Here is a 22070-nt window from a genome sequence, read left to right on the forward strand (position 1 = left end):
AGGGTATATTATGCAATAAGCACATGATGTGACATGTGCTGGGATTTCAGTTTCATCCTATCACTGTTGTGAAATGCTCCACAGAAATGGGTCCATCACACAGATAGTTTTGTTCCTGTCACAAGAAATGATAGTCCTAACCACTAACTCGCCTCACTGGTTACCAATTGCCGTTTCCATTGTGAAGATATGCAGAAAAAAATAAGCAAATTTTCTTAATGTTGCCAACTTTAATCGCCAATATATCATAACTAGTCAGACCGACTTTAGGTACCCTTAATAGGTTGCACTCACTGCACGCCATGAGGATATTATTGTAACATTCACGAAAATAGGGCATATCATGCAATAAGCACATGATGTGATGGGGATTTCAGTTTCACTTTGAACAGAATACATGTTATAGACACATTGTGATTTTGTAAAGCCAAAAAGTCCATTAGTTTTATATTTGCATTCATTTCTTGTTTTAAAATTTTAAAATAAATTTTGTAGTTAAATGCAATATTGAGAATTAATTAGATTTGATTTGATTTGATTTGTTAAGACTTGCATTATTTAATTGACTATATGTGTGACAAGATCTGGTCCATGGGGGCCAAAGGAGGCATTTTTGAAAATTGAGTTATTATAACTATTACCTTATACAAACATTAGGCTATCATATACTGAAAGCACCAAAGGTCTAGCATACTTAATTGGTTCTAAAGTTCTAAAGTTTTGTGATGTCTATTTTCTGATGTATTTCATTGTTTTTACTCCATATTTTTGCCTTAATCTCGATTTCAAATTTGCCGCCTTTGGCCCCATGGACCAGACCGTGTCGCATATTAATATTATTTAAATCAATTTATTACAAAGTGCCTACAGACCAATTATGGAGTTGGGTGCTACATTTAGCATATTGTTGTTGTTACAAATACAAGAAATATTTATAATGTACCTTGCATGTGTAAACTGTTCTGTTTTCACTGGTGCTCCATCATTTTCTAGCAACTCCCACACATAAACTTTAGATGCTTCATCCATTACAAAAAACACGGATGGTCGACTGCGAGACCACTGTAGGTTCTTTATGCTGATGCCATTGGTGGAATTATTCCAGGTGATTGCTGGTAGATCTGAAATTGGTTCAAGTATACTTCTTGGATTAACCACAATCACAAAAGCACAATAAATTCAAACTTGTTTTCCTCTTGAATTTTCTTTAACAATGGGCCTGTGGTAGATTTTGGCAATATCTTCAATAGGGGAGTATGAATTTCAAATAAAATAAGCACATTAACCAACTCTATTTGAAACTCAACATCCCTCTATGGAAGATTCAGCTGAAATCTTTCTCAGAAGGTGTATGAATTTCAAATGGAGCTGCCTAATTGGTCAATTCCATTCAAAATTCACACTCCCCCTGTGGATCTCATATTTGTACTGTGAAACATGCTATTTTCCCTGTATCATACTATTTGTGAATTTTGTTCATTCCATTGAATATAATTGTGACAACTAAAGTTTCCAAATTGAAAGCTCTAAAAAATATGCAAAACTTATTTTGATTAAAATCAATTGTTTTACTTGCCGACTTACCGGTAGTGATGTTATGCAATCTGATGCTTCCATCTCCACATGCAATCTTAAAGTAAAAGTGAACATGAAAAACACTTGAAAAATAGTTTGTTGAAAGTTTTCAATACTTTATCTAGCCTACACACATTAAACACTATAAAGATAAACAAAGAGATATACAATCATTTATGCACAAACAGATCTCCCTCCCCATATACACACAAACTTAAAATATTATTATCACTGCACAACTTGCATTTAACTTACCAAGAAAACTGGTAACCCAAAAGGTGAAAAATCTATCTGTACAATGTCAACAGGTAAATCTGAAATGTACAATGTACACTAAAATTAGAAAGGAAAGGTCTCATAATTTAACTCAACTGGATTAACACATTGTTAAATACATCACTACGATCTTTCTATATAATCGTGAACTTTGAACTCTCGCTAAGGTACGAGAAATAAGATGTTTCAGAGAAGCCTCCTCAGAAAAATTCTGAACATTAAATGGCTATACACAATCACAAATCTGAAACTTTATGAAATTACAGAAGCAGCATACTGACTGCAAATATAAAAGAAAGAAGACTGAAGTGAGTCGGACACCTGCTTAGACTGCTAAAAATTACACCAGTACATAGAGCCCTATATGAAGGAAGAGCTACCAAAAGATCAAAGTGGTGGCTGGCAACAACATGGATGTCCAAGATCAACAAGATCTCAAGAATCTGAACCTGCAACTGATACTTAGAGCAGCAAAACTCAATGAAGTAACTGATGACAGACTAATTTTGTGAACACCGGTAGGCAGTGTTCAGCGAACATTGTCGACAAGGCGTTACAGAAGAAATAGTGAAATCCTTTCCACTTTATGTCAGAGGATGAGTTGTTTACATTTACATGGGTTAACTAGGTAATAATGGATAGTTAGGTAATTCTCAAGAGTTATAGGTATGTAAGGACACAGCTATACTTTGGTTTGCCATGCAAAGGTGAAAATAGGTGGGTTATTGAAACATCAACCAGGATTCTAATACATGCAAGGGCAGAGGTTAACCTCAAAAATGAAAATAAAAATGCCACTTCAAATCAAAATCTTTCTAGCTCTAACAAAATTGTCATATTAATTACATGGAATATATGAATTTAACATAATTATCAAATTTCAAGGACCAACCATAACAATATGGCTCAATGTAATGTTCCAAACTTTTTTTAAGTGTACTTACCTAACTGGTCCCTGTATAACCTGGGTGGTACTTTTCCACCATGTCTGGCACCATGGATAATATGACCCTATAAAACAAGAAATACACTGATATCAAAACAATGCTCCATGATACCTGCCATATAGATTTCCATATAGATGAATTGTATAATCAGCATGTTCTACCAAAACAAAACACTTCAAAGGCAGAGGTCAAAATGGTGATTATGGCAAAAGTAATGTGGAATTGATATTCCATTTGTTTTATAATCTTTCATTTATGAAAATTTGATTCATGTAAAACTTATTATATAAGTCTAGAATATGTTTTAGTTTCAAACCCAAATTCATTTATCAAAATATATATTTCAGCATTTATTTAGATGAGTGTTCATTAAGAACCTCAAAGCTGCCACTTTATCCTATAGCTATACATTATTTTGGTATTAAGGATACATCATTACCAAGCATAAGTCAAGCATTAATGTTCAAATGCTTGTCTTCCTACTATGTACTTCAACTTACTGAATCAGTGGCCACAAAGAATTGGTTAGGATCTAGAGGTGAGAGCTGCATATGGAATGCTTTCATGACATCTCCTAGTCCCCTGAAAATATACAAATAAAAAACAACAACTAGTGTCACCGTCAGGTGTCAAAGAAAAATACATTGTAAAGCAAAAGACAAAGATTATAGACTACTTTAACAATTTTTTTATTTGTTTTCATTTTACTTTAAAACCACACAGTGTCTATGCCAAAGTTGCTGGTATTCAGTTTAATGTCCTCAGTGGTAATCAAAATATCTGTATCTCTTAAATCTGATCCTAACTTTTTTTCTAATCCCAACACCAATCCTAACAGCATTATTAACAATACAACTTCATCAACATGAGCCAGCTTGAGCAAGTTCTCCTCAGGAACACCAGTATTAGCAAATAACCTAATGCTATCTTCTTGTTTGTCCACTGTCACATTGTTTCATGGCATAAAACCTATAACAGTATGCATATCTATGAGCCAGCTAAAAATGAAAGTTACATGACATTGGACTATTCCAGTTGAAATCCATACACCCTATGTGGAAGACATTACTTTAATCTTCCACACAGGGATTGAATTTCAAATAGGGTTACATAATTGAGTGACTCCCATTTAAAATGAACACCCCCTTGGTGGGAGATTAAAGTCATGTCTTCCATAGGAATGTATGGATTTCACATAGAATAGCCAATGCTTGAGAAAAATGTTCAATTTCTTACCTTGAAGGATTTGTTGTAAGAGATACTGACGATGTTTTGATAAGTTTGATCTTTCCAGATGGTACCAGACCTATAATAACAATGAAAAGCATCAGGATTATTATATTAATGCCATCATTTGTTTTTTTCTTAGCCTGGTTGGAATACTCGGCATGTTTTGAAGCTCCGCGATAAACACATTTTGTGTACAGTCCAGGTTTCCACCTTGGCCAAGAATTACTTCAAGTACCTGTTACAGGTACAAGCAGAGAAAGAATAAGATGAATTAAAATGCAGACGTACCATTTATGACTAATCAATAACACCTACCTAAATCTGATTCAGAACCTGCTAAATCTGGCTTGTCTATTTCAATAACAACCTGTAGAGAAAAATATATATAACGTATATTATTGGAGTATGTGTAAAAGTTCACTGACCATCCAGGAATTGATAAGCTGCATATCCAGCAGCACAGATAATTATGTCTACTAGTAATGGGCTATTCCAGTTGATTTAGGGATTCAATCATGTTTCACCGTTGTTCATCACTGTTTAACAACGATGCGGCCGCGTCGTCTGCATGGTTTAAGCCCGAGCGAAGTAAACCACGCAGACGCGCCGGACGCGAGTTGTTAAACGGTGATGAACAACGGTGAAACATGATTGAATCCCTTTCAACAACGAAAAGAAGCTAAATATCGTATAATTCACGATTATTTTACGAGGAATGTCATTTAATCATTGCCACTCAGCCTCATAAAAACTTCGATGATTTCTCTTTTGATATCAGCAATAAAACTACAGAATAAAACGGCAATGTTTACCCGCTACCTGAAAAATACTGAATTCAACTTGTAAGCTGGCATACGCACAAAGGTTCCAGGCATGACAAATTTTACTGGCGCTCTCGCGTAGTCTCGCTTCAGCGTTACAGTATACGCTACAGTAAAAGTGTGGGTTCATCACGGTTTAACAACGGTTGGCTCCTGTACAAAGGTATAGGAAGAGTTGTTGAAATTCATATATCCCCTGTGGAAGACATCACCTTCATCTTCAATAGGGGGGTGTATATTACAAATTGAGTCAGCCATTCAGGTAACCCATTTGAAACAAACACTCTGTGAGTGGAAATTAAGGCCATGTCTTCCATAGGTGGTGTTTGACAAAGTCAGTTCACAAAAGTTTTATATCAGTGATATATTATTAAATTAATAAAGAAGGGCAGGATATTTTAGACACATGTTTTCAACTTATGTCTTAGTTTGAATTTATGTCTCAATAAAATTCTACTGTGGAATTATACTTAAAACAATGTTTAAAATACTCAAAGAGGGTAATCTTATTTTGTATTTTACCAGTACCCCAAAATGTTTTTGTCAAATATGGTGGACAACTATAGGTTTATTCCTTGGACACTTACTGAAAAATGTATAAATCCCTGTTCTTCTAATGAAGCCAACTGGAATGATAAACCATCTGTAATACCTGCATACAAAAACAAACAATGTATGTTGATGAGGGATGTTCAAACTGAGCTTTTCATAGTATTCAATGTGACAAAACAAGACAACAATTTAAGAAGCTGTTTGATTTCTTCATGCAAAAGTTAGGTATTGACCCTCAAATTATGATCTTTGTTTTACTGTATTTCTTGGCAACAAAGAGAGCAACAAAAAAGGCAAATACAAAGAACAATGCAGCAAAACAAATCAAATCAATCATAACAAGGAAACACAAGTCTCTAGGTTACTCTTAAACCAAGTATGGTTAGATTGTTAGATCATTCCAGATGTGAGGCCATTTCTCGTCAAGAATTATCATGTAAATTTCACATAAGAACCCCACAAAGAACAATTTGCCCTATGTGGAAATATGCCTGTGCATGATATGGCTCTAAGATTGTCACAATCTAACCAGGGTAAGACTGCCCAAATTGGGCTAATCCATTGAAAGTCCATGCTCCTCCTGTGGAAGATTTTGGAAATATTTCTATTTGAAGCTCATACTCCATCTGTGGAAGATTCAGGTTGAATCTTTCTCTGTGGGTGTACAAAATTCAAAAGGAGCAGCCTAATGTATTAATTCTATTAAAATTCATACTCCGTCTGTGGAAGTTATTTCCAAAATCTTCTACACTGGTATTGCGAACATGTATATGTAAAGTAGTGAGTGACTCACCATTAGTATGAGTACTCTGCATAGAAGCTTTCAAACTCTCCTCAGCAGCTACTATAGGTTGCATTGTTACTACAGAACTATGGTGGGTATCCTGTATGCCATCTGTACTGAACGTAGGCACTCGTATACTCCATTCCTGACCATCATATTCTTGACTCATGTGCATTGAAGAGGGTTCCCGGAGATCCCAGACAACTATTGAACCATCAACCTGAGTAAAATTGGAAATAAAATTGGAATTTTCTTATTTTGTCTCTATATTCAAGAGTCCACTGTTGTTGTGGTGTCTGCATTTGTGTAGTGTGCTTGTTATGCCTGTTTGTCTATATTATTGTAAAGGTTAAGCAATGTTTATTCACATCTTTTTGTCGCAACCCCTTCTTGTTTTTATGCATTCCATTTTGATGCTTCTCTGTTTACATGAGCAAGTACTTTTCATGGAAATAAAGTGAATGTGAAAAAGGTAAAGTAATACTTACTGTTCCAGCAAATGCTAGAGTTGATTTTGTGGGACTAAAGACACAACAGGTAGGAGTTGATTTGCAGCTTAAAATCCTGACAAATAAACAAACAAATAAATAAACAAATTAATAGAAAACTTTCAAAGAAACCTTTTGCTGACAACACCATCTGGTAATTTCAGTGATGGTTTCCATTGTTGCATTGGCAATATTAATATTGTGAGCAAGTGTGCAAATATGAAATTAAAACATTTTTTTTTAAAGTTGGTGATTTTCAAATGATGTGCATTCATTGCTCTTGCACCAAATGAAGTTCAAATTCAAAGATGATTAGATCTATTAAATATACTTCTTAGTATAATTTTATTAACAAGGTATCATCATCATAACATAGTAATATAAAGGTACCATAAGAAAAAAAGGCAAAGGAACTTCAAATTCAATTTGACATAGAGGACTTACTTTTGTGGTCTGAATGGTTCATTGACATTCCATACACAGAGTAAACCCTTATTGGACAAACTATTGGCTCCATCCACCTGTAGAGAAGCATAACAATAAAAGTATATAATTGACAACTTTCTATTAGAAAGTATTTCATATTGTATACTGCAGTTATCATTCAATCATCCTCCCTCCCAACTACCCTCCCAGTACCATGCATCAACCCATGCTCTCACTCATTACCCCTCCCTCCTTCACACCATCACTCACTCAGACAGTCATACCATCACTTACTCAGTTACAACCTTACTCACTCTTACCATCATTTATTGACTCATCCACCCACCTATCAATTCCCTTGTTCCCCTTCCTCATGCTCACTGAGTGATTCTCCAACCCACTCATCAACCAATCCACTTACCAACTCATTCTCCTACATTCTTGAAGGGGCAAAATATTAATGAAAAGTCACTTGTGTTTGTTTGTTTGTTTGTTTTATTTCTTCATTAACCTGGGAGTGGGACACTCAATCAGTTGAAAACACAATTAATCATCTGTTCTTCCTTGAGGCCCAGGGAAAATGGAGAAAATGATTACGCCGCAATATAACATCTAAAAAGGGTTTTTACTGCAAGGCACGCTTATCCACTTACCTTATTTGGTGTACTATGTACAGTAAGCAACAGATTGGTTTGTATGGGATGGAACTGAGCGTGTACCACATGACGCTCATTCAAGAAAGACAGTTGTGAGTTCAGCTGACTATACCCATCACTGAATATAATACTACGCTGATTGCTTTGCAGTGTGCCTTTGGCATTGTCACTTGCATCTTCTTCTAGTAATATATTGATGGCCTGCAACAGATAGGATATTCAAATATTTGTACAATTTAAGTTCCAGAAGATTGTCTTGCAATTGCAATGTCACTACCACTGTAGTTGCACAAAGGGTCCCATACAATATTAAGGGAGCATACAATATTAGTAAATGTGTATGTACTTCCATGTTCAATTCAATTCAGTTTATCCAATCATCATAAAAATACAAACAACATACTAATACTATATTTTTACTCATTAGTTGCCCCCTCTAATAAACACCCCACCATTTTTTTTTAAAACCAAAATGTTTAAAAAATGCTGAAATTTCCATGTTATTTTGTGCAAGTAAGCTTACCACAGTCCACACATGATCGATAATTGCCAAAAATGACATCACAACCCCGGAAGTGAACCAGAAGTCATTGATCCCAAGTTCATTTTTCGTCATTACGGCATGATTTTTAAGCTTAACTAGCAATTTTTTTCAGAAATTATCCTTGTAAAAAACATTGCCATTTGTAGTGCATTTGATAGTTATCAAAATTTGAAACAGCAGCCTAATCTTCATGAAAAAGATCCAACTTGTCAAATATTATCCACTTTGATAATCTGTCAATTTCTGTTCACAAAATGTTTATCCATTTTGTCAATTCGAAAAGTATGAACAAAAACTGTAACATCTTTATATACACTTCAATGCAAAGTTTCCCTCCAGATCCGAAGAGTAAGAGTGATAGATGGAGCACAAGTCCTGATGTCCGACTGACAGAATTCACCAAGTAAACTTACCTGTCCTGCTTTTTGCAGAAATTTGGATAACCTTAAACTATCAGCCTCATTAACAACTTCATCTTCATCAGACTTTTCACCTGCACCTGTTGACACATATTAATATCAGTTACAATGTTGTTTCTACATCAATAATATGAATACTTTTTATCATTTTGAAGTGTACACACAACACAATTTGTTACAGTGTCACACACTATTCTTTCCATATTCATCAATAACATGCTTCAATTGAAGGCAGGGCCAGGATATCTACTGAGGACCTCTTCTTTGCAAGCACTGGCCCTTGTCTGTTAGCTAATGTGATTTGTCATGTATTTTTAACTACATTTTGTTCATACAAAGGCTATATTCTAGTATCATTAGCCTTTCATCCCCATTATTTGAATTTGATGTATTTCTATGTTGATCATGGAATTAAATAAATTTTATACAGTCAGAGCACTGAACAAACTTTGGTCTGTTTTTTGTTTTTAATACCAACATCATTCCAATATGTGTACCTACCACCAAAAGCACTGACACCTTCAGCAGGATGTTGAGTCCATATCTCCCTGTTCTCAATAGGATCAGTTTGAACATCTCTGTCGAGATTATCCTCATTGTACTGAACAAAAGCCTACGAACAAAAGGATATATTACAAAGCCTCAGATACATGCATGAAGTAGGAATCAAAGTGTGGAAACTCCCAAGAATAGCTTTAACATAAAAAAAAAATACAGTATCTACCTCTACAGAAATTTTGGTGGACTAAATCCAATGGGCTATTCCTATTGAAATCTATACACCACCTGTGGAAAACATGACCTTTATCTCCCATCCTACAAAGATAGTGTGACTTTCAAATGGGGTTACCTGAATGGGTGACTTCATTTGAAATCTACACCCCCTGTGTCGGAGATTACGTTCATGTCTTGGTGCAAAATATCAGATTTAGACGAACATCACAAATCCTTACACCCCAATGAACAGGGGGTGTAATATTAATATAAACACTGTTGTCCTAAGAAACTGCTTAAATCCATTTACAACATTACTACGTTTATTTTATTTTTGATATTCATTTTATAATTGTAAGGAGCTTTTTTTCTGTTTTATCCATTCATTTCTTAATGAATGAGTTTTGGTCACTTCCTGTTTTCTCATACTGAAAGCATAACATCCATTTTTACCTCTCATTTATCTGTAATTAAAGCTTCCTTGTGTTACAAGCTGGATGAGGAAAGCATGAGATGTGAGGAAACAGAGAAGGAAGCAGTCAAGAGGAGTAGTCGAAGGAGCAAGAACAAATGGAAGAGACAGCCATAGTGCAGAGATGATGTATTACCTACCTGTTTAGTATTAGATCTGCCAAAACTCTTGATATACAGCTCATACTCCCTGACAGGTGCCATATCAAACATATCAAATCCTACCACATCCAACTCAATCAGACTCATTAGATCCTTCCCTCGCTTCCTAGAATGCTCTGTCACTTGGCTATTGATTTGACGCTGCTTGGCAGCCACAAAGTTGATAAATGAACGGCTGGATTTGGCTGTGGTGGCTCGGCTGGAATTACCTGCGATATTCAAGTCAATATGAAAACCTCTTTTAATATTCCTTTTTATTATCATAAATTTTGTGTTCATGGCTTATTTCTTGCTAGGATTACAAGGTACCAAATCCAACCTAATTGCCACCCTTCAACCTTTTTATACCAATTTCAGTACTCTCTTTCAACCCAGTTATCCTTTTATAACATAGCCAATACAGGTAGTCGTTGTTATGTCAACGCTGCCATCTTGTGGGTACGGAGTACCTTGTTGCTAAGATTACTGCGTTGACGTTTGACTGAAGAGGTGCATCACGCGCTGCGACTTCCACATAATTTGGGGCGTAATCTCATGACATGCAGAACAACAGTACCCACAAGATGGCGGATCCCGCGGAAAAGGCTGACGGCCTCTATCATGAACACTTCTTTGAATAATTTACTTGAGTATCCCAAGCACTAATTACTCTTATTTAATGTCACAACTGAATGTCTATACTGTGGGCATAAATGAAATGGGATTTACAGCTTACTAACAATTATCAAATCATAATCTTATTGTGTGCAATAAACTTGCAATTTGCAAACTCGCACATTTATAATATGTTACAAACTGAAAAATTCCAAAGCAAAACTGAATGTTTAATTATGAAAATAGCATACCATTAATGATTTTATAATTAATTGTAATGTATGAATGCAATGTATTAAAAGAATACATCTTATTCAGATTAAAATCAAGATTTCTTACCACTTGAATTGGTATCCTGTAGGTGGAAAATAAAGGCACAAAGACAACAACATTAGTATCAAGTCTAATTTAATCAAAATATGTATAATTATAATAATTTAGGTATATCACTACTACAGGTAAGCAATCTCTCTCTTTTTTCTCTTTTTTAATTACAAGCTACAATGCCAATCAATATAGATATTGCAAAACTGTTTTTATCACTCAATTTAAACTTAAGTCCCAACACATCATAACTTTTTAAGGCCAAAGGACATCAACGCTACCTGTCAGCATAACAAATGATTCTACAATTATGATTCAAAAGTTAGCAATTGCAACACCTAAGTTCAGTTTGTGTTCATGCATACCAGCAAATTAATCCAATATACATGCACATGTACTTGTCAATACCAAACCTGGTTTGGTGAGTTGACATTGGTATAATGATAGGAATGTTTCAAAATATCAGCTAATCTTGACTGAACCCATCAAAATATAAGTTCATTTTCACAGAGAAAGTTCCTTTGACCCACCTTGCTTTTTCTTCCACTGTGCATAGCTTGATTCTCACTTGCCATAGCTCTTCTTATTGCATCCAATTCAGCACTGGTTTGCTGTAATTATATATACAAAGATAACAAACAACAATGTCAGTCTTTTTCTTCCACTGTGCATAGCTTGATTCTCACTTGCCATAGCTCTTCTTATTGCATCCAATTCAGCACTGGTTTGCTGTAATTATATATACAAAGATAACAAACAACAATGTCAGTCTTTTTTCTTCCACTGTGCATAGCTTGATTCTCACTTGCCATAGCTCTTCTTATTGCATCCAATTCAGCACTGGTTTGCTGTAATTATATATACAAAGATAACAAACAACAATGTTAGTCTTTTTCTTCCACTGTGCATAGCTTGATTCTCACTTGCCATAGCTCTTCTTATTGCATCCAATTCAGCACTGGTTTGCTGTAATTATATATACAAAGATAACAAACAACAATGTTAGTCTTTTTCTTCCACTGTGCATAGCTTGATTCTCACTTGCCATGGCTCTTCTTATTGCATCCAATTCAGCACTGGTTTGCTGTAATTATATATACAAAGATAACAAACAACAATGTTAGTCTTTTTCTTCCACTGTGCATAGCTTGATTCTCACTTGCCATAGCTCTTCTTATTGCATCCAATTCAGCACTGGTTTGCTGTAATTATATATACAAAGATAGTACGCAACAATATCAGTCTACTTTGCTGATGTATACAATGCTTTCCATGGGATTTCTTTAAAATGTGTATTTGGAAAAATACAAGATATATTTTCAATTGTCAACAGTGACAAATGAATTTGAAATTGGTTTAAGGAATAGGATATTAACGTTTGCACAGTATTTTTGTGCAAGCTGAGAGTACACCAGACATATCAAATTGCATTCTGAATACGAGGAATATCCCTTCTGATATCAAATAATTTTGATTTTTTGAAATTTGCGATATAATACAAATTTTATGAACATTTTTTTAAATTGTTGATATTTAACAGTCTTCGAAGTAAACTTTCTAAATCTAATATGTACTGAAAGTGTATGCAGCTGGGATGAAAAGCCGATGATCAATTGAAACTTGTGACCTTTCATATTGAAGATATCCATTTTTGTCTAAAAAAGACCTACATTTTTTGGGTGTTTTTGGGAAAAATTCATATTCTAGGTCTCTCCTGGTAATTAATCACATCAATGCATCAGTTTTCAGTTAAGGTTTACATTAACTTAAAACACACACAATTTGGAATCCAATTAGTATACTTACTCTTGTCGCAACACTATCCTCCTCGTCCTTATCCTTGTCTTCACTCTCCTCATCTTCATCATCATCTTCAAAGTCATCATCATAGTCCTGTAAACCAAACAAAACATTGTAGATATTAATGCATTTAAAAATTTAATGCAATTTCAGTTTCAGTTTAATCAGCTTTTTTATAATATGGGAATGTCATGGGCAATTAAGACAGTATAGTATGTCATTTGCAGAACTCACTTATCACATTAAGTTTCAGTTTAATCAGCTTTTTTTTATAATATGGGAATGTCATAAAATAAAAAAAAATAAAAAAAATTCGGACTTTTCCAGCTAGATCTTGAAGGATTCAAAGCGCTGTAATTTCGCTGCCATGGTGAATCATCACAATCAGATCGCATCATCTAGGCCAGTTGAATCCGAACCTCAGGCGCAGACCTATCCGCACTTAGATTGTAACATCACCAATTATCTGTGCAGCTCCCCAAATTCCATTGGGTGAAGGAAGTTTTTGATAACCAAACAACTAATCACCGATTTTTTTTTTTGAAGCAGGAGGAAACAGGAGATCCCGGATACAACCTGCGAGAGCGAGCATGGAATCGGGATAAACCAAGTGCACATGAGTCCTTGGGCGCGCGGGCTTGAACCCGGGACCTCAGTGGTGCAAAACGAGGGAACTACCGCTGCGCTAACTCGCCCTCCCTGTGCAATTTAGTATAGTAATGTCATTTGCAGAACTCACTGATCATATTAACCCTATACACCTCAGAAATATCTAGTTCTAGAAATTACAATTGAGTGCAAATATGTTGGGACACTTATACAATGTGAGGCAACATTCTTGTACCCCTCATTTAATGTATATGGATAGCTCAAGTTTTGAAATGTGCTACAGGCATGCTCCAACACTTCTTAGTGGGAGACGGAGGGATTCATAAAAAAAAAAATTAAATTTGGAATCGGGCAAATAAATACTATATTCAAACCTTTATTGATCATTTTTAATTTGCCCTCAGCAAGTTAAATTAAGAACAGGAGTGACCATTCTATGATTTTTACTCCACAATGTTGGTGGTCTGTGACAGTGACACTAATCCATTTCCCATTAACTTTGCACATTGTATACATATTTAAATACCTCAAAGTCATCTTCATATCCATACTCATCATCTCCATTTTCTTCATTCCCTTGTTGGATTTCATCCTGAAAAATAGAAAAACATAATTTTTATATTTGATGACAACAGAAGAATGCAAAAACATCATATCAGTCACCTTTGTATTTCATTATCATTAACAGAACATATCTCTGCCAAATCCCACGAAAATAGCACACAAGAAGTGTATCCCCTGGAATAGGGCAGGTTGGATAGGGCATCCCACTCAAGCCAACCTGGCAAGGCAATGATTATTGGTGGATGGATTCTCCCAACCACCCAAGTTAGTCTAGGCTAGCATATTATTTAAAATTAATATTGAGCGACTTGTAGAGAATTGCATATTAAATAAAGATCACCTTTTTATCAAATTAATCAAATATATAGTAAAAACAGAATTTATAAAGTGTTCATTACTACCGGGCTCCAAGTTGACATCATAAACACACGTTGATGATGGCTTAATTACTAACCACTGTGATTACTACCTGCTATTCAGGCAGGCACTTTTAGAATTGTGTATCCGCCTGCCCTCAAAGAGACTGATTCAGCAATGCATCAAAGTCTAAATTTTGCCATTGATGAAGATGATAAGTCACTTCCTAGAAAGAGTCATATCTGCAGTGTGAATGCAATTGTATAATTTTCTTACCTCAACATCCTCTTCTTTTTCTTCAGATCTGCTTTATAATAAAATAAACAAAAACACACATCAATATCTCAATTGCAAAACAAGTAACATTATTGTAGAACAAACCAAAGATACTATCTTTGAACAAACTAGATTCACATAAGATTTGAAATAAATGCAGGCCCTTGAATAATGTCTTAAAAATTACTCATGGCATCCTGTAGGCCCAGACAGCACACAGAAAATTGGCACCAAAGTTAGCAGCAAGCCATTCTGTTTGTTGTTGATCTGAAGTCTTTTAAAATTCTCAACTCGAATACCATTAAGTCCACATTACAAAAATTGATGAATTTCAGACCAATAGGACCCATATAATCATTTCACATTTTAGATTATTTCAAACTCTTTCCACAAAATTAAATATTTTATTTTCTATATCAAACAAATCCCACACACAAAAATAGCACAAGACAATCTATTAAAACAAAAACCTGTTAAAAATGTATTATAAAATATGATGTACCTTTGATCTTCAGATCTATGCCGTACACTCTCTCCAGTATCTTCATCATATTTGCTATCTCTTCTAGTTCTATGATTTTGTCTCTCTTCCTCTCCATTTTCTTCCTCTCTCTTGTTTCTGTCCCTATGTTTATCTCTGTCTTCAGAGTCTCTTTTATCTTTGTTCTTATGTCTTTCTTTATCGTCTCTGTGCCTCCTCTCTTTGTCTTTATCAGACCGTCTTTCTTTATCCTCTTTATGTCGTTTTTCCCGATCTCCTTCCTTGTCATGAGATCTTTCTTTGTCATCTCTGTGTCTTCGCTCCCTGTCTTTGTCTTTATCATCTCGGTGCCTTTTTTTCTTTGTCATCTCTGTGTCTTCTTTCCCTGTCCCTGTCTTTATCTTTATCATCTCGATGTCTTCTTTCTTTGTCATCTCGGTGTCTTCTTTCTTTGTCTTTGTCTTGAGCTGAATTTCTCTCACCATTCTCTCTGTGCTTTCTCTCCTTGTCTTGACTCTTCTCCTTGTGGCGTCTTTCTTTATCGTCCCTTGTGCGATCTTTATCTCGAGAGCTTTCACCTCTTTTCTTTTCACGTTCATCCTGTTATAGGAATAGGACAAGATATTATTTAAAAGCACTTTTATTTTCCTACAGACAAACTTCACAAGCAAACAGTGTATTAGCCAGACACCTGTCATTTTGGACAGGCAGTTTGCTCCTGGGACAGTCAAGATTTAATACACCTGGCAGATGCTACATTCTAAAATAATCATAACATTTAAAAAAATGCCTTGAAATGCCTTACCTCATTCCTATGTCTTCTATCTTTATCCTCCTCTGTAAGGAACATATAACAAAATACCAGGATTAATTGATTGCGTGATTGGCTGATTGGTTGACTGATTACATCTTTATATTACTGAGAACCATTAATCAGTCCCATTGTTTTCCATATGTGGGCCCTCTGTTTGATAAAACCAGGACAGAGTGGGACAGCTCTTCCAACATATCAAGTTCTGTGGAAACTGGATCAATAGCTTAACTTCCCTAACAAAGGATGACACCCTCACCCTTGCGCACACATATAATTTACTGAAATGTACCATCAGTGGCGTGCATCGGCCGCCTAACCCGGGGCTGAAGAAGAAACAATTTTGCCGCCTTCCTTAACAGCCCGAAAAGGTTGACCCAATTTTTTTCACGGTCGTTTGCAAAAGTGAAGAGAAAAAAAAAAAAAAAAGGATTTATTATTTTTTTTTTTTTAATTATTTAGGTTTTTTTTAGTTCAAACTCTAATCGTGACCCGCAGGTCAAATTGCTAGAACTGTACATTAACCACACCTAAACAGACACAATGCAAATGCAGGCAGCAGCTTAATCAGCGCCAATATTGCAACATTGAAACAAACAACTATACAAACATCCAATCCAACCCAACCACATCCCCCCAAGTAGGCAATGAGGATAAAGTGCCTTGCCCAAGGACACAACACGTTGGCACGAGCGGGGCTCGAACTCACAACCCATGTATTATGAGTCGGGCGCCGTATCCACTCGGCCACACGTGCTCCCATTTCAGGCGCTAGCGCCAGAAAAGCAACCATTTTCCTAATTTTTTTATGCTTTTTCAATTTTTTTATGCCTTTTTTCTTTGTTAATTGCTTTGCCGCCCCTTTGTTTTTGCCGCCCCTGTTTTTGCCGCCTTCTTCTTCCACCGCCTTCGTTTTTGCCGCCTCTACTTTGACCCGGGGCTGGCGCCCCAAAGCCCCACCCAAAGCCCCACCCCCCAAATACATGCATGACCATGGAGAGTGAATCAATGATATTGTATTGATAGATGTTACCAATTGAAATTCAGACTGCTTTCCCAGAGTCCAATTGATACCCAATGGGCAACAGTCAGTAATGTAATCACTCTGCCATGCTCTCTATCTCTCGCTAAATGGCAAAATCAGCCAGGACATCACATATTTCTGCTTTTGATTTCCGACCGAGCTTGAAACTGAATCAAGTCACGCTTCTTCTTCTATTGAAAGGAATCTTTGATAATGATAAGTGCCCCACCCCCATGGTTCTGCAACAATATTCAGCTATCTCTTAAAATCAACTTAATCTGGGAATACCGGTATATTGCATCGCACAACCCAGGAAAGCGCGCTCCTAATTTAAGTGGCTAATTGCAGTGTTATAATCACACAGGATTTTAACAAAAGAAGGCTAGCACAGGAAAGCTGCAGGATGGCGCACACCTTCCTGTGTAAGGGAATTTCAAAAGAGCCATAACACACTTACTGTGTTTGTCCTCTTTGTCCCTGTCCCTTGTCTTGTCTCTATGTCCATCCTTATTATCTACATCTTCAGATCTATGCTTTTCTCTTCTCCTCTTTTCCTTGTCTTTATCCCTATCCCTGTGTTCCTTGTCTTTTCTGTGTTCTCTGTCCTTAGTTCTCTCACCATCTCGACGTTTTTCTTTGTCATGACTTCTTTTTTTCTGGGCACTATCATCTCTCATGGCATCCTTGAGGGAAAAAAATGAAATTGTACATCACACTGATGTGTAAAAATTGTATGAAATAGTGAACTTCAGGTTCAGGTTATTATTGACATACATTGGAAAGAAGTGGGTGATAGTTTGCTTCAATTGCTTGTTTTTCACTGAATGAGGTGTGGATATTAAGTCACTCAAGACTCTATTTCTTTATGTTTGCACAGTTTCATGCAGTAGTGCCAAAATCTCAGATGATATGGTAGAGACAGATTTTGAATCACACCACAGGCCAAAAAACTCCAATAATAATGTGATTGCACTTGTCACAAAATCATGAAACAGCTGATAAAAATCCTGACAATTGCAGTTCCTATACTTTTATGCAGTGGAGAGAAAAAAAATCCTGAAATCAGGGGCAAAAATGTCATGAAATCAGGAAAAAACCCTGAGTAATTACATCCCTAGCAATAAACAAATAAGGGTAATTATAAGAAATGTTTAAAAGAGTTTGCATACCTTGATAGATTTGCTTAGTTCCTCAGTACCCCAGGTATCTTCCTTGGTCTTCTGCTAGATATGAAATGGTTAAAAAGAACATAAAACACTAACATGTAATCTCAGCAATATGAATGCACATTTGATTGAAGTATCTTAAATTGTGATATATACATTTAGGCTATACATGTATGTTGCTGTTGGTATGCATCTTTGCATCAGGGCAATGTCCTAAAGAGTCTTGTTTACTATTTAAAGTCATAATGTACGATCTTATAATATGAATTTGGTTAATTTTTTTCAAACCTGATTTTTTTGCATATTTGTAATGTTTACACATGTCACAACTTGCACCTAAATGGAATCAGCCAAATTTGCTGTGTTTGTAGGTAAACAGAGCAAAGTTCGACATAAAGTCATAATTCAAGAAATTATGACTTTATGTCCGCCCATAGAACTGCGTGTTAAACGGCCAAAATAACAAGCAGTGTTTCTTTCATGTTACCTCGTTATTTCAGCTCAAAATGGACAGAAACCATTCCCGATCATTATTACTAGTATTATTTCAGCATTTTGAGTATATAATGACAAATTTAAAATTTGAAGGAAATCGTACATTAAGCCTTTAACTTAATATTCTCCACCAGCAGACCTGGTCTGTTTTATCATAGTGTTCTTTACCTTTTTATGAAAGTTTGAAAGCCCATCCACTTTAATTTTAATCCATGTTTTAGGTTAAATTGCTGGACAGTATAGTAAGTAAGTCTTTAGAGTTTTCTTGATGCTTTACACTATCTAGAGCAAGAAATTTTAGATGCTTTAAAAAAAAGTATGGTACCTAGAACATGGGCCGATGCATTGGGAGAATTTGTGTTCTCTTGGTTGGGCTCTTCTATTGCACTTACCCATGGCATTTCTCATGTCTGTCAAACGAGACATGTGCCCTCGCAAAATCCCTATTGGTTTGTACAGGGCCTTTCAGCTCCAGTCAAATTTCTCAGTACTAGTACACAAAATATCAATTTGCCTTTTCTTTTGAATTATTGGAAGTGACCCTGGTAAAAAATAGAACTTTTTGGAATTGTTTCACCAAGAGGTATTAATTTTATGGCATGATTCTCCCATTTGAGTAAAAAATAGCTTGCCAAATCCTTGATGTGCTAAATTCTGTGTCAGATATTAAACCTTGGTTAGGGGGCTGGCATTTTTCTTTGGAAGGGGGTGGGTCCCAAAAATACAGGGGGGTCATAAAATTTTCAGACCAAAAATGGGGGGGGATATAATTTTTTAACACCCAAAATAGGGGGGGTTATAGAATTATTAAGGGCTGGTGACTCAAAATTTTCGCTAGTTCCAGCAATTAATAATTTGTCTTGAGTCTGTGTAGGTGGAAAGGGGGGTCCAAGGGTGAAAATAAGTGGGAGACGGGAGCCGTTTGGCCCCCACAAACTCTGAAATGGCCCCTGGTTGCATCTCGATATTAGTTGACCAGGGGACACTTTTCTCTTGAAACTGGCCCCCTTGATAGTGAACCAAAAAATATCAAATTCAAAGCTAGTGCTTATTTAACTCATCCAGCACACAAAAAGTTATTTTTATTGGCCCCTTGCACAGGGGTGGAATTTCGTAAAGTGCCACAGGAGTCCAAGTGGATTCTCGCAAGAGAGTTTTGCGAGAGTCCATGGATTCCCGTAAATGGATTCTTGTTGTACAATCTTGCGGGAGTCCAAAAGGTATTTTATGTAGGCCTACGTAAAATGCATTCAAACAAACAAACTAACAAATAAACTAACAAAGTTAAGTTTTTAATATATGTGTCATCATACTCTCACTTCCATATATATGTCATCAATTGCATCTTTGGCGACTTTTCCTTTATATTTGGCGGGCTTTGAGTTTTAAGGCGTGTTGAACTTAAACGTAAGTTCGCTGAGCCGATCATTTCCAGCGCGAGTCCACATGGACTCTCGCAATAGGACTTTTACGGGAGTCTCTGCGAGAGTCGACTCTCGGACTCTCGCCGAAATTCCACCCCTGCTTGCAGATCATTGAAAATGGTTCCAAGTTAAATTTGTTGAACCAGGTGCCATTTTATGTAAAAGTAGCCCCTGGCACATCACTCCTAATATTTTTACCCCTGGTAAGTGGCCCCTGGTTCATCCGAAGTGGCCCCTGGTTCACTCCAAATCTTGACGAACCAGGGGCCACTTTTTTGCCAAAGTGGCCCCTGGTTCAAGCTCTCTTATTTTCACCCTTGGGGGGTCATACATTTTTTCAACCCGCGATAGGGGGGGTCGTAAAAAATATTGTCCCCAATAGGGGGTCATAAAAAAATGACTCCGGTCACCGACATATTTGGGACCCCCCTTTTTAACATGTGAGAGCAGGCTTCATTAAGCTTCTTGATCCTGACAATGAATTTTACTAAAATTGCATTTGAATACTATTTGATACTATTCAAGTAGTGAAAGCCACATTTCATGAAACATTAGCGCATTTTTGTAAAATGGCCCTGTGTGCTCAAAAATTTAGCCATAAAATACATACACACATGTTTTAAGACATATACTATATATAGGAAGCCATTGATATTAAATGCTGGGACACAAAATTTGGGACATTCAGGCGAGCATATTTTCCACATTGCCAATTGTAGGCCTACATACATGATTGACTCCTCATTTTTTAAGTTAAATGATTCTCTTTTTAATGAAAGCAATTTTAGATGAATTTATTGAATTGCAAAATTTTATGAACATGCCTACCTTGGTATAATTAATGAATAGGGTGCAACTTGCTAGACTTGAGTCCAGACTCCAGTACTTGTTTACGGAGTTAAAAAGGTTAGGGTAGGGTTAAATAGGGTTGGGGTAGGGCAGTCTTGTATAAATAAGACTAGTAGAGTTGCACCCAATTCTGTAATATAATAAGACATGGTAGACGTTGTCATTAACGGTGGAAAGACTTCACATGCATGACATGAATCACATTCACAATAAAATAAAGTTATATTTAACACATTTTCATATAAAAAAAGTCCTATGTGCAAATAACATTTGTCAGGCTGCATTAAAATACTAGTCATTAAAGCATGCAATATCATGAAATATACGTTGTATTCTTAATAATAATTCATTAAATTATCAGGTAAGCTTATCGTTTACGTTTCAGCCTCAGCAACCAATGCATGAATGGCAATGCAATGCAAAAATGATCATTCGCGGCCGGATTGAAGTGAAAATGATTTCTTACCCGACGCCTTTCTGACGGCATTGCGTCGTTGGTAACTGAAGTGTTTAGTGCACTATGTCGACATCATCATATTCCAGAAAGCCAAACTCGCTTTACACCCATAAATGTTGTAAATTCTTCGATTTTATGTTGTCATATTCGTGCCAAATATCACGTCAAATCATGCCAAAGAAATATTTTGTTTACCACCTTTGCGCATGCGTAATTGGATAATCTCTAACTCACGTAAAATACATCTCATAAGTAACAGATCAACAATATGTATTCGCCGTTATGAGAAATGAACGTGTCATCTGTATCGTACAATATTACTGTTACGAGGCGATAACATTTCAGATCAAGGGGTAGCTGTTGGTGGATACACACTTTACCAATAAAACAAATAAAATAATTATGAACTTCCCCAAAAACACTTAATAACATGCATAGACTTTCTATATCAAACTATTAAATAATCAAATTGCCAAAACAAAATGTTACCGATCTCAAATGCGTTACGAAAACGGTTGAATGTTTTTACCAACTTTGAGACGACTCTCATAAAGGCTTCATAACCACCTACCTCTGGTGATAAATTCTTGTGTACGTTGGAAACGGAAAATGTACAGGGTGGTTCAAAAAGTAACTCTGAAGGGAAATCTAAAGTGATTTTCCCTGGGATATTTTCATACCAAATTTTGAAACTATTCATTCTGAATGAGATTTCCAGTTAAAAAAAAAAGATTCATTGCAAACAGACATGGTCAGGTGCAAACGGGCTGATAT

General features: G+C 36.0%; 1 protein-coding gene across 1 annotated transcript in view; it reads right to left on the bottom strand.

The window, feature by feature from the left end:
• Positions 1-21486, bottom strand: part of LOC140164488 (cytoplasmic dynein 2 intermediate chain 1-like) — a 30647-nt gene extending 9161 nt beyond the window's left edge. Inside the window, 27 exon segments of the mRNA XM_072187777.1 lie at positions 944-1121; positions 1585-1630; positions 1831-1889; positions 2796-2862; positions 3299-3380; positions 4035-4104; positions 4344-4395; positions 5437-5501; positions 6195-6405; positions 6674-6749; positions 7118-7194; positions 7343-7368; positions 7749-7956; positions 8713-8798; positions 9220-9331; positions 10045-10274; positions 10999-11014; positions 11514-11594; positions 12790-12876; positions 13919-13984; positions 14590-14620; positions 15092-15531; positions 15533-15670; positions 15876-15907; positions 17363-17588; positions 18075-18128; positions 21306-21486. Of these exon segments, the coding sequence (XP_072043878.1) occupies positions 944-1121; positions 1585-1630; positions 1831-1889; positions 2796-2862; positions 3299-3380; positions 4035-4104; positions 4344-4395; positions 5437-5501; positions 6195-6405; positions 6674-6749; positions 7118-7194; positions 7343-7368; positions 7749-7956; positions 8713-8798; positions 9220-9331; positions 10045-10274; positions 10999-11014; positions 11514-11594; positions 12790-12876; positions 13919-13984; positions 14590-14620; positions 15092-15531; positions 15533-15670; positions 15876-15907; positions 17363-17588; positions 18075-18128; positions 21306-21326 (2837 nt within the window). The 5' untranslated portion in view covers positions 21327-21486.
• Between the last annotated feature and the right edge of the window lie 584 nt (positions 21487-22070).

The sequence above is a fragment of the Amphiura filiformis genome, chromosome 1 (assembly GCF_039555335.1).
Source record: "Amphiura filiformis chromosome 1, Afil_fr2py, whole genome shotgun sequence".
Classification (NCBI taxonomy): domain Eukaryota; kingdom Metazoa; phylum Echinodermata; class Ophiuroidea; order Amphilepidida; family Amphiuridae; genus Amphiura; species Amphiura filiformis.